The following is a 16,418-nucleotide window of genomic DNA, read 5'->3' on the forward strand; positions in this document are numbered from 1 at the left end:
GAAAGAGCATGTGGAGGGAAGAGAAGAACATTAAATATTGTGTTTGTTTCTTGCAATGAAAACTTTAGAACCAAATCACACAACTTCACTTGGCATTTGGGAAGAGAGCCAGCAAATGAGTTCCTGAGCCGATTCTCGAACATCCCACTTGGAGCAAACTCAGAGGCCGCGTTGACAAGCTCTTCTCTAGAATTGCTGATGCTTTTTATTATAGCTGGATAACTACAGCTATGTATTTTCTCTCTGCCACAGATTCCCTCTGCCCCATAGCAGATCTTACAGGGGGGCAGAGGCCAGACACCTCCCTAGCATGTTGCACATTTTTATTTGCCTTCAGGAATAAGAATGTGAGAATGACTGGATCAGAAATGGCTGAGAGACATTGGAAGATGGAGTTTTTAAGGGAAATGCATTAAAATGTAAAAGGCACTGCCAGGGAGGAGGATGGTACTTCTCCGCCCACCATAGTCTCCAATAATACTCCTTTACAAATATCCTAGTAGCTGCAGTCCTTTAGGCCTGTCTCAGTCTCCTGCTGCTGTCCCTTTCCAGTGGGTGGAGATAACAAACAACACCGCCCCCGCCCCCCCGAAAAAGTCATCAAAAGGCAAACATTGGATTTGGAGCACAGCATGAAAACCTAGCTAGTAAATAAGGAAATTTGGGTTGGAAACAAACAGCAGATGGCACACCTTCTGGAAGTATGGGAGTCACCAAAATAAATGGGATCAGTTGCAATTTGAGGGAAAGGTAAGGCTGTAGGTTGAAGAACAGGACTCCAAGTACATGGTTCAGAGGGTCAGAATTGTGAACAGCAGTTTTAACCATAAAGGTGGAGCTTGGCTGGAATGGCTGGTGTGAGATCAATAGTTACTGATTGCTTCTATGTTCCTCCCATCTTTCTCACAGCCTTGACCAGCTTTGAGGTGGTGATCCAGTACGGCCTGGCCACCCCTGAGGGACTTGCTGTAGACTGGATTGCTGGCAACATCTACTGGGTGGAGAGCAACCTGGACCAGATTGAGGTGGCTAAGCTTGATGGGACCATGCGGAGCACTTTGCTGGCTGGGGACATTGAGCACCCTCGGGCCATTGCCTTGGATCCACGATGCGGGTATGGTGTTGAATGGAATGGGGCTGAGATGAGGGATGGGGTCAGAAATGTTGCTCTCTCCGTTGGGTGCTCTGCCACAGCTTGCCCAAACAGACTTGGGCAAAACCTTTCTGAAATTCACTGGTAGTTCATTTACTTGCTCCCTCCAGCAAAAGGCACTGAAGTCGTGAAAACATATGGAGGTCTAGGACAAGACTGTGTGCATTCATTTTATCTGAGTGCTGCAAAAGCATGTACCTTGGTTCCTGAATGTAATCCATTCCAGGAATCTGTTCGAAACAATTCAAAAACCAAGGTGCGGCTTTCGATTGGCTGCAGGAGCTTCCTGCACTCAATCAGAAGCTGCATTGGACGTTTGGCTTCCAAAAAACATTCACAAACCAGAACACTCATTTCCGGGTTTGCGGCGTTTGGGAGCCGATTTGTTTGACAACTGAGCCGTTCGCGTACTAAGGCATCACTGTACTGTCAACATTGGGCACTGCCTTTTCCACAGAGAGAATATCTTTAATTTGTCTGTCGAAAGAATTCTGTGATACTTCACACCAATTTTCTGAACTTGTCTCTCTTGATGTTGGGGGCTGGGAGTGAGTGGAGTGCATATCCCTGTGCATAAAGGTGGTGAGAACACCGCTGAAATAAGGCATGGCCCTTTTTAACAAAGCCCAGCAGGGATGTTTCATGCTGTTCACTTTTGTTCCTCTAAAGGCTGCTATAGATAGTTGGGAAGGATATTAATTGGTGACTGATAACCAGTCTCCAGACAAGGGCTTAGTATCTCAAGGCGAAAGCTGCTAAGATTTCAGCTCTTGTAGAATTATGGAAGCCGTTTAGGCCCTGGCCCTGTACAGCTGTAGAGGAGGCATGTCTGCCTCATCACTTGCGTACCGCCTTCCTCTTTCCTCCCAGGATTCTCTTCTGGACAGACTGGGATGCAAGCCTGCCCCGCATTGAGGCAGCGTCCATGAGTGGTGAGGGCCGGCGTGTCATCCACAAGGAGACTGGCTCAGGAGGTTGGCCTAATGGACTCACTGTTGACTACCTGGAGAAGCGCATTCTGTGGATAGATGCCAGGTGTGTAGTGTCCCTCCACCAAATATTATCTTGTTTAGATTTTTGGGTAGTAGCTAATAATTTTGGTAAAACGAACATCTTTCTGCACAAAAAAGCCTGTTTGGTGCCATTGTTTCTGTTGCCTGATATGTGTAGGTTGATCGAGGTATGGGCGTGTGTGTGTTGGTATGGAATTTGTGTATTGAGTAAGTGGAATCCTATTTTCTGCACAGCTAAAAATATCCTTGGTCTGCTATAGGTAGCTTTGTCCTGGGCTTCTTTGCGAGGAGGGCAAGATGTAAATTTAGGAGGAGATGGAGGAGTTTGTGTGACTATTCAGTATTTGAGTAGAAAAGGAACATTCCTGAAAAAAATTATAATGCTCCTGTCATTGCATATACAGGCCCAAAAACCTGCCTTTTGCATATATTCAGTTTTTGGGTAGAATAATAATTAACTGGGTTTTTTTGTCAATATTAATCATAGCCCATTTGTTTATATACAGGTTTGTTCTCCAAACCATTTTTTTAAAAAAAACAGTCAAGTACAATAACCATTAAAATTTTAATATTTTTACAGCACAAACAGTTCCACAATTAACAATTCATTGATAATATAGCAAAGAAAATTAAGTGAGCATAAAGCTTACCAACAGTCTAACTGATATCCCAAAGTAACTTCTCCCCTTCTCTGCTTAACTTTTATATCTAGAATCAAAAGACCATAAAACTCTTCACAGCAGTTCCCTTACAAAAGAGTCTTAGAACAAGAGGACCAGACATGAGAGGTGGAAGCAGTCGTCCTAGGATGGCTCTCCCCTCAGACCCCCAGGCTTATTACTCTGAGCCTTGGGTATACTGTAATATACTATGATACCCACTCATACACATTCATATTCTTTGAATATTGAATAATTACAATATTAGTGTAATCAGTCCCTGGATGCAAAAGTAATAAATTGAGTAGTAGGTCCTAGGGTACTATAATAAATTTGTGTGTGTGCATGTGCGCGGTTAACAGATCCAAACAGATTATATGAATATCTTGGCCAGTTTTTGATTTCATGCTGGCTTGCTTTCTGAAATTGAAAGCCAGAACACCTCCGCATGAGCAGATTGTCAGCGGATACTGAAGGTTCTTGCCCTACTTCCTCTTGCTCTGCTCTTTCTGCTCTCATATGGCTAGTGTTCCACTTCCATCTTGCACACATCAAACATTCTGCTTATAGCCACTTGCTCCTTCTGTGCCCCATTCCTAGCCACTACCATAGATAGGAGGCTCTTTTGGCTGTGCCGCTGCCCAGTGAAGTCCAAGGTGTTTGGGTCGTCTTGGTAGTTTGCAGAACCCATTCCCACTGGAGGTGTGTCTGATGCCATTATTGCATGTTTTCTATCAGTGGGTGAAGACACACTTCTTTTCCCAGAGGTGAGAATGATTGCTATAAGCAATCACTCCACTACCTTCTGCAGAGTAAGGAAAAGTGAAGTATTATTGTGTTGTTGTTTTGATTATTGTTTAATTGCAAATGTTATTTGTTTTATTGAATTGTTGTATCCTGGGTGAAGAGTCGGTAAGAAATGCACACAAAGAAACAAAGAAATTAAATGAAATCTGCCCTGTTCCTCCACAGGTCTGATGCTATCTATTCTGCCCTCTACGATGGTACAGGCCACATTGAGGTGCTCCGAGGGCATGAGTATCTGTCACACCCCTTTGCTGTCACACTTTATGGTGGTGAGGTATACTGGACTGACTGGCGCACGAATACCCTGGCCAAGGCCAACAAGTGGACCGGCCACAATGTCACTGTTGTGCAGAGAACCAACACGCAGCCCTTTGACTTGCAGGTCTACCATCCCTCTCGCCAGCCTCTAGGTGAGCTGTGACAAGGGAAGGGCAGAGGAGGAGGGCTCCCTGGGAAATTCTGTGAAGGCAGGTAGCAGGAGGCAGGCTGAAGCTTCCTTTGCTCATAGCTACACTTAAGATTGCCAGGTCCACTCCTGGGTTTCTGAGCTGTGAGAGCTTGGATGCAGCAGGATAGCATGCAGCAGTGGTCCTCTCCTGGTGCCTAAATGACAGGGTCATAGGAAGCAGTCTTTTCCCAGGTGGCTCAGCATTGCCTGTTTGTCCAGCTGGCTCAGCATTGCCTACCCTTTCTGGCACCAGCTCTCCAGAATCTGAGGCAGGCAAATTGTCTGTCCCTCATCCTTTTACAAACCAAAATCAGACACGACAGAGACTGCACCAGGGGCCTTCTGCATGCTGAGCATGTGTTCTGCAACTGAGCTGCAGGACCTCCAAAAAGAAGAAAACCTCAAGAGGTGATCTTAGTTGTGAGTCTTGATTCACAGGAGAACAGAAAAAGATGCCTTTTAATATATATGTGTCTGTCTGCCTGTTTTACGTTTTAAGTTGCTAATCAACCAATAAATTGGATAAATGAAGTATTAAATATAAATTAATCCTAGGTCAAGCTGTTCGGTCCACCTAGCCCAGTAATGTCATCCTGGACTGGCAGTAGGTTTCCAGGGGCTCATGCAGAGCTTTTTCACAGCGCAACTTGGAGATGCAATAACCTGGGACCTTTTCTGTGAAATCATGTGCTCTGCCAGTCAGCTACAGGCCTTCCCAACAACCCATTGCCCCATGCCTGCTTTGACCTGCAGATGGGACTTGGCTTGCCCCATGTAACTGGAAGAGAGGGTTATTGGGCTGGTGGAGTAGGAGAAGCCACAGCTGGGTCCTGTCTCGCTGCCTCAGGGGTCCGAAAGAGAGAGGTGGAATCACTTGGGACACTGTCTTGTGGGGATGTAGTGCCATTCTAAAATTCTTTCAAGGAATTTGGTTGTTCCTGTGAAGATTCTTTCAAAGTACTGTGTAGTAGATAAACACATTACCTTCTTGTGTGGTAGAGAAATGAATTTCTGTGTGTGGTCCTGGAGGCAAGAAAAGCTTTGTAAGCCATTATTAGTTAGGTAGCCGAAGGAGGTGGGGGATTTATATGCACAGCGCTTTTCAGAGTAACAGAAGCAAATAAATGAAAAAATAGCAGGTCCCTGCCCCCCAAGGACTTAATCTATGATTTCATGTTGGTGAGGCTACACAATGAAGGGAGGCCAAGCAAAGGTAAACAAGGTATGCATATTGACAGCTGTATGTGCTTCAGCTTTGTTACATAAAACCAGTTGAAAACATGACTGCAGATCCACGTGAAGATTTTAACGCAATGTAGAGACAGCACTTTCCCTTGGTGCAGGGTGGTTCTTCCTGGAAATCTGGGATTTGTATGGTAGGCTTTAGGGTTGGCTTTCTTCCATTGTTCCTTATGTTTGAATGCAGACATGCACTTTGGTGACTGTGTAAGACAGGGCTGGAGAAAGCAGAGATCCAGTCCTATGCTGCCAACCTATCCAGATCTCCCTTTCCCAGCCAGCTTTATGTCACCCGTGCCTTGGCCTTCTCAAAGGAGAGCTATGCTTCACCCTCTCTTTACAGAAGGACTGTTCTTTCAGGATTGGGGTGGGGATCTTAATCTTTTCTCTCCAGCACTTACTTTGTTGTTGCAGCTCCCAACCCTTGTGAGGCCAATGGAGGAAAAGGCCTTTGCTCTCACCTCTGCCTTATCAACTACAATAGCACCTACTCCTGTGCCTGTCCTCACCTGATGAAGTTGGCCAAGGACAACGTCACATGCTATGGTAAATGAAGAATGGATGGAGGGGCTTTGGTCCACTCTCAGGCCTAGAGACCCACCCCAAAGATTTGGGGCAACAGTGCAAAAGTGTATCATCTTAGTTGGTGTGGCTCCTTGACCCTGTTATTCCCACCTGCTTTGCAGACAGATATGGTTCTTGCATGTCCTCTGGCCTTTGGGAATGCAGTACAGACAGTGAACAATGAAAACCCCATGTAGGCACACTCCAAGACATATCCATTAAATCCATGGACATGTAGACAATGGGTTCATCTAGGACTCCTTGGCTTGGCTCCCAGACAGACTGCAGCATGAGGGATCAGCTGCAAATGAGGATAGGAGCTTTTGAGCAGGACCCTTTTTCCTCGACACACTTAAATATATGCCTGGATGAGTCTCAGGTTTGTTTCCTCACCACCTCCCCCCTTCTCATTTGGTACAGCCAGGAACAGTGAGGAGAAGAAAAGCTTTCACTCCTGCTTTTCAACTAATCAGAGTTCCTTGTTACACCTAAACTTGGGGAAATCTGGTTAGTTTAAACTCTGGTATGTTCAAACAAGCCAGGGTCAAAGTTTGATTTATGATCCTTGCATATTCACTAACCAGAGTTGAAACAATCCAGAGTTCCCTACGTTTATATGTAATGGCGTATTCTGGTTAATTTGAAAACAGTGACAGATTTTTCTAACGTCATTACTGCTTTGTGTCAGAGGAGGGAGAAAGGTTTGTGTATGAACCCTAGGCTTGTTCATTTCTGGCCCTGATAATTTAAAGCTGTTTTAAACTATTGTCTTCGCATTTAGATTCTACAGAATCATATTTAGATACTTGGGTTGTTTCCATAGCAGTGTATGAAACTACATGCCAAAGTCACATTAGAATGACACTACATGCAGACCTGCTTGGAGTGAAGGGCAGAACTGGTCCTGCAATCTTGCCATTCTCTGAGCTTGTTGCCTTACATGTAATTCTCACCTTAGGCACTTAAATACCTTGGAATAAAGCAGCTATTGTTTTTTATTTCACATTTAACAGTAGGTTGCTCAAGGCAACATTCAGCATAAAGAGAAAATAACAGGATCTCAGTGAAAATGTATAGAAGTCAATTTTCAAGAAAAAGGATTGTAAAAAAGTGAAATGCTAGAACTAGTTGAAATGTAGAAAGTGGTCCCCAAACTGCTTTTTTGGTTCTTGCAGATGTGATGGGGGCAAGGGTCATGGAAAAGATTGCCTTTATACCTCTAAGAAGGAGTGATGTGATAAGAACATGAGAATAGTCCTGCTGGATCAGGCCAAATGCCAGCCCAGATGTATTTTACGATTAGTAACTGCGGACAGATAGTTTATCAACTAAATGCTGAGGGATTGTAGAAACAAGCTAGCTGCAGTTTGAGGCCTGAGTAAAATGGATTCAAACAAAAATGGAGTTTAACAGGTCAATAATAAACATTTCCCCTTCATTAGTATCTGGCAAGCAAACATGCTTTGTATCTACTAAGCCCTGACTGGAGTGAGTTCCCATTATGCGTTCTTGGCCTTTGTCCCCTTCTCCAGAGTTTAAGAAGTTCCTGCTCTATGCCCGCCAGATGGAGATCCGCGGGGTTGACATTGACAACCCATACTACAACTACATCAACTCCTTCACTGTTCCTGACATTGACAACGTCACTGTGGTTGACTATGACGCCATGGAGCAGCGGATCTACTGGTCTGATGTCCGCACACAAACCATCAAGCGGGCATTCATCAATGGGACAGGCGTGGAAACAGTTGTGTCTGCAGGTGGGGGGACTGCCTGTCATTCATTTTCTCTCCTTGCTTCCTCTCATCCCTGCAATATATACTATCCTTTGGAATGGATTTGTCAGATAGATTTAGAACCTTTTGTGAAACGCAGTAGTCAAGTGGAAGACATTGGCATGCTTATCTTGTTATAACCTGTGCCATATGAACCTAAAGCTCTTGCAGCTTTTCACCTGTGCTCTACAGGTACCTTCCTTTTTTTGTTGCTGTCTCTGGGCTTCACCCTCATTTCACAGTTTCTCCACCCTCATTGCCTTGCAGACCTACCCAATGCCCATGGCCTAGCTGTGGACTGGGTCTCCAGGAACCTTTTCTGGACAAGCTACGATGCCCACAAGAAACAGATCAATGTCGCCCGGCTAGATGGCTCTTTTAAGAATGCTGTTATTCAGGGACTGGACAAGCCTCACTGTTTGGTTGTACATCCTCTCAAAGGGTGAGTCTGGTAGAACAAGAGATTCTGTAGAAAGAAGGTAGTCAATAGGGTTAGAGTTTGAATGACAGCTCCAGGATAGTATAGTGTTGTTTTTCTACCAAATTAGCTAGTTTTGCTTTTTCCTCCCCTTGTAGCTCTATGTTAATGTAAACCTGTTCAGTTTATCTGAACTTCTGATTCTCCAGGTGTTTGGGGCACTTCGATTTAGTAAGTGTACTCTTGAGTAGTACAAGGAGAGCTAATCAATTGCAACTCATGGGTTGGATTCAACATCTGGAAAAAAAATAAGCCTGGCATCTCCTTTTCCCTTGTCCCAGTGATTCTAATTAAGGTGTGTTAAAACAATTTTGCTCATAATTAGACCTGTAAAAAGGGTTAATAATCGAGCCTGCAAGAAAAATTAAGTTGTAGTTGAACTTTGTAATAATAGAAGTACTAGTGATAATAAGTGGTCTTCCTGTTTGCCTCTGTTACAGGAAACTCTTTTGGACTGATGGAGACAACATCAGTGTCGCCAACATGGATGGCAACAACCGTACCCTGCTCTTCACAAACCAAAAAGGGCCTGTTGGTATGGAGACTGTGGCACTCTCTTGTATGCCTAAGAACTTAGTCTGTGCCTAATAGAGGCAGAACCCACTGGTCCCCCTTAGCATGTTGGTGTCAGTTTGAATGATGCAGCTCTTGGCTCACTTCCATTTCTAGGACTGTGTGTGATGATTGGAATAACCCTGGGCCAACATAACCCACTAAAATCACAGCTCTGGTGTAGGTGTCGTGAATTTGTGGCCCGCCCAGAAGTTGTTGAGCTCCAGTCCTCTTTGTCCATTGACCGTGCTTGCTGGGGCAGGTTGGAATTGTAGTTCAGTCACATCTGGAAGGCCAGTTCCCCCAACTCTGCTCTAGTGCATCTGAAAAGGTTGTAATACCTTCACACAACAGGTATCAACCACCTTCATCTGTCAGTGTCCCCTCCTAGTATTTGTGTGTCTGTTTCACTTATCAGGTTTCTGTGGGCCAAAAAACTCAGTTCACTTTCTCTAGTTCTGTGTTCATTTTATTTATTTATTTACTTACTTACTAAATTTTAAAAATTATACCCCATCTTGGGGGGAACTTCCTCCACAAAGCAGCCTGCAATCTAGATAAAAACCAGCTTCACCTGACAACAAATGATAAAAGTACAAAATACAGTAACAAATAATAAACCAGAATAAAAAGCAAAGTCCTGAAAAATATACAATGCAGATTGTAAAGAAGTGTATTAAGATATAAAAGTTTACAAGAATTAAAACTGCAAAAGGTGGCTTTTGCAGTTTTAATTCTTGTGCATGTATTCACAGAAAAAGAGAAATGGAAACTATGGGCAACCTTCGAAGAGAGGTACACATTTCTCTTTTGCTGTGAATAAGTGCACATGTGCTGCCACACATGAAATTTATTGCAGCAAAGCTCAAAACACCAGTGCAACCCTCACAGAAATAGTCATGCTTTTCTGTGGCCTTCAGCTCATATTGCAAATTCCTTGTCATTTCTGGATATCTAGCCCCTCTCTGAATTCTGCAAAAAACTCATCTCTAGTCTTATGACTCAGTTTGGGGATCGGAACAGGATTGTTAACCTTTTAAACCAAAAAGTGTGTGCCAATGTGATCAAACCTGTGACACACAGCCCTGGATCTTTCTTAGCAAGGGAACATATTGGCAAAAAACAGGACCAAAAGCAGACGTTCAAAAGCTTTGTTTCCTTACCAGATTTTACATTAGCTATCCTAGTGTAAACTTAGTAGCCTCTCCCAGCGGCGTAGTGTGGGTTGTCAGCACCCAGGGCAAGGCAAGTAATTTGCACCCCCTAACCCGCCGCCACTGCCAGCTTCTTCTTGCTGCTGCCTGGGCTGGTTGGGTGTGGTTCTCTCCTGCGCTCAGCGCTGCGCTGGGCAGCCGCTGCACTGTCCCTCCCCCAGATAGTCCCTCCCTCCCTCGCTCTCTCTCCGCTCCGCACCGCAACGCACGCCTGGCACCCTCCCCCTCCACAGTGGGCGGCGACCCGGCAGCTCAGATCGGATTCACACAGCCAGCACTGCAGTGAGAGAGAGTGAGTGAGCCAGGTAGGGGCAGAGAGCTGCGAGTGCGAGCGCCCCCCCCCCCAGATGTTGCGCCCGGTGCGGCTGGCCCCCCCTGTACCCCCCACGCTACGCCACTGGCCTCTCCCCAATGGAAAGTTACACTTGAAAAAGGAGAAAATAGGAATTGGAGAGAAGGATTTATCCTACCTGGGCACACTCACTCTAATCCACATCCACACCAAGGATGGAATGATATGCATCTGCAAAGGATCCTGGCCAGGGATTGCAGCAAGCAAAAATAGGAAAAGGGGAGGTGTGAGAGAAGTTGGCGCTGTGGACATAGGCCCCAAGTCTCTGTGTATTAAATAGCAAAGTCCAAAATGCCTACATCACAGTTCAGCTTGATTCTCGCACCTCACCATCCCCCATCCCCTGATCTTGCTTCTTTGCTTTTCAACCCTCTGCCGGGGGGTGGGGGGTGGGGGGTGGGAAACATACATTCACATATCCCAAGTATCATTTCTGTTTGTTGGTGGCTTTATCTCACAGTTTCTACGAGTGAACTGAAAACTTTCATTTATTATGATAAGTTTTCAGTCTATCTGAGTTAAAGAAACAACTTTAAAATGGAGAACCTACCCAAGTGAAACTGAAACAGAAACCTCACACATTCACTAAGTAAAAGAATGTAAGTTTACCACCCCCCTTCTCCCCCCTATTCTCCCCAGCCTCACATTGTATACAACATAAATGTCTCACATCAACTGTAACTGATCTGTAAAAAAGACTCTATGAAGTGAAAATAGAGACAATGCACATACTTTTGTAACCCAAGAAAATCTTTAATAAAAATTGTATTTTTTAAAAAATGAAAGGACAGGGCAAAATAAGGGTTGGTTTTTTTAAATGAATGTGTTAGTGTAGAAATTGGATGTGGACAGACTTATGAATGAATGCACATGAAACTGACATGGACTGCAATTAGTCTGAATTGCCCATCTCTAATGCACATTCACAGGCTGTAATTAACACCTGCAGATTTCATTGATGATGCTGTTGCTCCTCCTTCACGCTGGACTGTTCTCTCCTAACAGGGCTCTCCATTGACTATCAGGAAAGCAAGCTGTACTGGATCAGCTCTGGTAGTGGTACCATCAATAGGTGCAACTTGGATGGTAGTGGCTTGGAGGTCTTGGAGACCATGAAGAACCAGCTACGCAAGGCCACAGCATTGGCTATCATGGGTAAGAGTCACAGTGCTGAGTTTGGGAGCTATTGCTACAGCAGTCTGTTAAGCAACAATGAGAAGAGGGTCATATATAAGCAGCATATCCATGGACTTTTCTATTGGCTGTTTTTTTTTGGGGGGGAGGTACAATGCATGTGAATTGTTTAATGCACAGCACACATTTTTTCTCTCAAGTCTGTGTTTCTGTTTTGAACGCATTGCAATTTTCAGACAATTAAGCAGCAATTTTCTGTTACTGAGAAGATGCTGTTCTACCTCCAGATAGAATATTAGCTATTTTTGCAAAGGGTATGAATTTTTCATAGGCTGCCACCTTCATCCTTAAAGTGATAAACATTAATTTCCTTCCATCAAGTTTTATAATGAGAAATAAATCCACTTTTCCCATTGAGACCTTGGTTCACATCATTAAATCTTTGTACCTGTTCTCATTATAATATCTGTTGGAAGCAATTAAACTGTAAAATGAAGATCCCACTGCTGTATTTTGTTTTAAAATTTAAGCAGCTACCTTTATATGTTTGATGGCTATTTTTCATTCCATTTTAACATCAGTTGTAGTTTATGAAAACTTGGTACTTTATAAATCAAATACTATTAAGGCACTGCAAAAGATGGGCTTCCGCTTGTGCAATGGGGCTTTCTCCCTCTTCCCCCACACCCCTGAAATTGGCTGAGGGGGGCAAGAGAACCCCCAAAACAGCGCACGGGGGAGGAGAGTGGAGATCATTCTGTCTGGCAAGCTGGAACCTTAGCATTACGTTGAATTCCTCTCATTTATTTTAGCTTTTTTCAGTGTTTTTTAAAGTGTCGTGCTTCATCTAGGATCCCTGTTCTATGCATGCATGCACACACCAGTGCCAGGAAGCCATCATATTTGACACAGCTGCTGCAGCAGTGATGTTTAGAAATGGAGGCTTAAAGGATCTTTGTTGAATGCTAAATGGGTTTTACCAGTGGTGTCATCAGGGCAGGGCTTTGGGACAGAGGTTTTGGGACAGCAGATTGACCTCATAGTAGTAGTAGTAGTAGTAGTAGTAATATTTCTAACCACAGCCTCCCAGATGCCTCCAGCAATGCCCAAGCCAGGCACATGGGTGATGGCTGGCTCCTATTTTTGGTAGGGCTGTGAACTTTTATCATTGAGTCAGTTGCATCAATCATTTAAACCCATCTTAATGAAATAAAAGCCACTCTGATTATTTGTGCAAGACATTTTTTAAAGAATTTAATTGGATAAAAAGTATTTTTTAGAATCTACAGATTGTGGGTGGGCACAACCCAGGATTAGGCATTTCCCCTTCTCTTACACATAGGAGGAAATACCTCTTGCAAAGGGGTGGCACATGATGTGACATGTACAGGCACCCTTTAATCCAGAGACAGGGAACCTATGGTCCTCTGGATGTTGTTGGACTCCAAACCCCATAAGTCCCAGGCAGCAGGGTCTGTGGTCAAAGACAATAGGCGTTGCAGTTTATAAACATCTGGAGGGTCAAGGGTTCCTCATGCCGATCTAAAAGCAAAGTGAGGAATTCAACATTGGAACAGTCCCCCTATCTCCTCCCTCTGTGCGCTGTTCTGGTAGTTCTCGCAACCCCCTGGAGGAGGAGAGTGGGGGAAAGCGCCATTGCCCCATCAGAAGACCTTGTGCATGCTTCCACTGATGAGGCTCATTAGCTGAATCCCACACAAAGCAAGTATCTTTTCCTACTTCAAAACTATTGCATGAGTTAAGATCAAGGAAAACTCATTTGATTAATCAACCCAAATTTATTAAATGAGAGCTCTCTCCAGCACCTGACAATCTGAGGTACCTCTGAATGGAGGTTCCATTAGCTATCATAGCTAATAACCCTTCAGACATCTATCTTCCATGAGTTGGTTTAATCTTTTTCAGTGCCCCCTCACACTGAGTGGTCATCTGAATGATATGGGAGAGTTCAGATATAACACTAAGTCACAGTTTGGCACCAAATTTTCCTACCCAGGACCGTCCAAATGTCATCATCCCTGTCCATCTTTCTCGACCACAGCTTGTTGCAGAGTCTGAACCAACAGCCTTTATACTGTGTTTGAAACAAGTCACCTTCAAGCCATGGATTATGAAACTGGCTTATTTAAACAAACCATAGTTTACATTAGCTACATTCAGATGATATGCTAAACTGTGGTTGATAAAAAGTAGAAGCAAAAGTTTCCCAACTGCTCATGGCTATGTCAAAGGAATTGCTGGGGGAGTATTTGAACCTGAGACTTGCTGTGGCTTGTTCTTATGGTTTAGTGTGGCATATTTTTTCAAGTTACAAACTGACCTTAAGTATATTTAATTGAAAGTAAGTAAGTAAGTAAGTAAGGGCTATTGATTTTAGGAATGCTTAATTCAGAGATGCTGTTTTCTAGGAGGAGGCAAAAACATACACAAGTAGAAAGAATATGCTCTCCTTCCTTGCTGTGTGTATTTCCCTGCTCACTGTTACCAAAAATGAGCAGATTTTTAAAATAATTTTTATGGGAGGCGCCACATTCTTCCTTTCTATTGTTCGCATGCACACCTCTTGAATATATTCTTAAGGGAAGGTCAGACAACAGAGCAACTCCCCCCCCAGCAGCAAGATATTAACTCATATTAAGGTAAAAAAAAGGTACAGGCCCCCTGGATGGTTGCGTCCAGTCAAATACAACTATAGGGTTGTGTAATTCATCTCGCTTTCAGGCTGAGGGAGCCGGTGTTTGTCCACAGATAGCTTTCCGGGTCATGTTGCTAGCATGACTAAACCGCTTCTGGCGCACAAAGGACTGTGACGAGTGCCAGAGTGCACGGAAACACCATTTACCTTCCCGCCACAGTGATACCTATTTATCTACACATGCTGGTGTGCTTTTTTTTTTTAATAAATATTTATTAAAGTTTTTGAATACAAATACACAAATAATAAACAATCTTACTTCCAACACAACGTAGTTTCATCAATTCTTTGGACTCCCTCACGTCTCCCGCTCCCATTTACATCGTAAAAGGTTTTTCCAAGCAAATTATCAACTTGTTTACGGTCTTATATCCACTCATTTAAATATAATCTAGCAATTCTCCAAAAAAATTTATGTTTTCTTTAATCTCACTTATCATCGAATTCAAATCTAGTTTAGTGGTGGCCAATTTTTTATAATCTAGCATCCTTCTTAACATTCAACCAAGTTACAATGTTTTTGTAAATACATCTTAAATTTCTTCCAATCTTCTTCAATCCTCTCTTCTCCCAGGTCTCGGATTCTGCCAGTCATCCATGCTGGTGTGCTTTTGAACTGCTAGGTTGTCAGAAGCTGGGAAAGAGCAACAGGAGCTCACCAATCAGCAAGCCGAAGAGGCGCAGTGGTTTAGACCAGTGTTCCCCAACCTTGGGCCTCCAGCTGTTTTTGGACTACAACTCCCATCATCCCTCGCTAGCAAGACTAGTGGTCAAGGATGATGGGAATTGTAGTCCAAAAACAGCTGGAGGCCCAAGGTTGGGGAACACTGGTTTAGACCACAGCACTACTTGTGTCCCAAACTAACTCATATTATGTGCAGGTGGGAATTACGCTAAAGCATTGTGAACGCTTTGTAAGACTATCTCACAAAGACTAAAATGCACAATATTTTACCTGATAATGTAGAAAAGCAGGGGCATGTGGAGTCTTGTAAATTGCTTCCAATGTGGGTCAGTGGACAGCATTATGATCAGGATATGGGAGATGTCAGTAGCTTTGTTAAGATGATAATAATGATATGGTCTCATGCAACCACTTTACGCCTTCCTTCATGCATGCCAGGGAAAAAAGACTGGAAGTCTCTGTTAACTATAGTTTCCTATTATGTACAACCTGGGAAACAATGGTTAATGGCTCCCAAACAAGCCAGGCTGTGTAGCCATGGTTTTAAGTTTGGCCTAATAATATCCTGGCTCACTCATGTGAAGGTTGGAGCAAAACAGCTTCATGCAGGGTAGACAGGGTCATTCATATCTTGGTTTATTGAAATGTGATCATCTGAATCTGGCCAGTGAATCACAGCTTGGCCACAGTGCTTGTGATTCCTGTGTCAAGTTCAGTCAGAGTATGTCCTTCCTGTAAAGGCAAGCTGCGTAATCTTCATCTCTTTCTCTCCCAGATGATAAACTCTGGTGGGCTGATCAGGTTTCAGAAAAAATGGGCACCTGCAACAAGAAGGATGGCACAGAAGCAGTTGTGTTGCGCAACAGCACCACGCTGGTCATGCATATGAAGATCTACAATGAGAGCATTCAGCTGCATGGTAAGCTCTTGGAGTGCACGGATCATAAGGGGCATCATGCATGGGGAGGGCCTGAAGAAGCATCGTGGGGAAGTGTGAACATTGATCAGGGCTCAGGGTGTTCCAACTCAGGAAGCAGAGAAGGCTCACATACTGTATGGAAAGATCTTGCCTGCAGTCTCATAGGAAACCAAGCTTTGGATTTGGTGCTGATTCAACCACATTAAGTATTCACTGTGTCACTTCAAGTTCCTTGTACAACTGTCTTCTTAACATGCCCATAAAGTTCACCCTTTTTTTCTGTGCCCATGGTGAAGCAAGATGGTCATGTCTGTGGTCACCTGGCAGTCAAAACTGAAGCCTGATGCTGCCTGGCTCTGTGTCAGTAGTGCCCATTTACTTCCATTATTTCACCTTCACTGTTGCAGGTACCAACCCCTGTAGCGTGAACAACGGTGACTGCTCCCAGCTGTGCCTTCCTACTTCAGAGACTACTCGATCCTGCATGTGTACAGCTGGTTACAGCCTGAAGAGTGGACAGCAGTCCTGTGAAGGTGAGGGGACCCCAGTTGACTCCTGTGGGGTTTGAGGAGAGTGGTCTGTGGCTGTTAGGCCTGGCTCCTGGGAACTGTGTTGCTCTGTATATCTTGAGCGATGTGCAGCAAAGCTCCACCTGGTGGCTACTGTTTGCAGCTCAAGCTACAATTGCCCTGAGTTTACCCTGGTTAATT

At 44.0% G+C, this 16,418-nt stretch overlaps 1 protein-coding gene across 5 annotated transcripts in view; it reads left to right on the top strand.

Moving 5' to 3' along the window:
• The window catches only part of LRP1 (LDL receptor related protein 1), a 318,544-nt gene that overhangs the window by 222,400 nt on the left and 79,726 nt on the right, over positions 1 to 16,418 (top strand). For all 5 annotated transcript variants that reach the window (XM_081851654.1, XM_081851656.1, XM_081851655.1 and 2 more), the window contains 10 exons: positions 910 to 1,114; positions 2,024 to 2,188; positions 3,798 to 4,042; positions 5,734 to 5,865; positions 7,416 to 7,643; positions 7,926 to 8,100; positions 8,577 to 8,671; positions 11,260 to 11,409; positions 15,565 to 15,708; positions 16,116 to 16,241. In XM_081851654.1, coding sequence (XP_081707780.1) covers positions 910 to 1,114; positions 2,024 to 2,188; positions 3,798 to 4,042; positions 5,734 to 5,865; positions 7,416 to 7,643; positions 7,926 to 8,100; positions 8,577 to 8,671; positions 11,260 to 11,409; positions 15,565 to 15,708; positions 16,116 to 16,241 — 1,665 coding nt within the window. The remainder of the gene's footprint in view (positions 1 to 909; positions 1,115 to 2,023; positions 2,189 to 3,797; positions 4,043 to 5,733; positions 5,866 to 7,415; positions 7,644 to 7,925; positions 8,101 to 8,576; positions 8,672 to 11,259; positions 11,410 to 15,564; positions 15,709 to 16,115; positions 16,242 to 16,418) is intronic.

This window comes from Podarcis erhardii (genome assembly GCF_964252035.2).
Source record: "Podarcis erhardii genome assembly, chromosome: 2".
In the NCBI taxonomy this organism is placed as follows: Eukaryota; Metazoa; Chordata; class Lepidosauria; order Squamata; family Lacertidae; genus Podarcis; species Podarcis erhardii.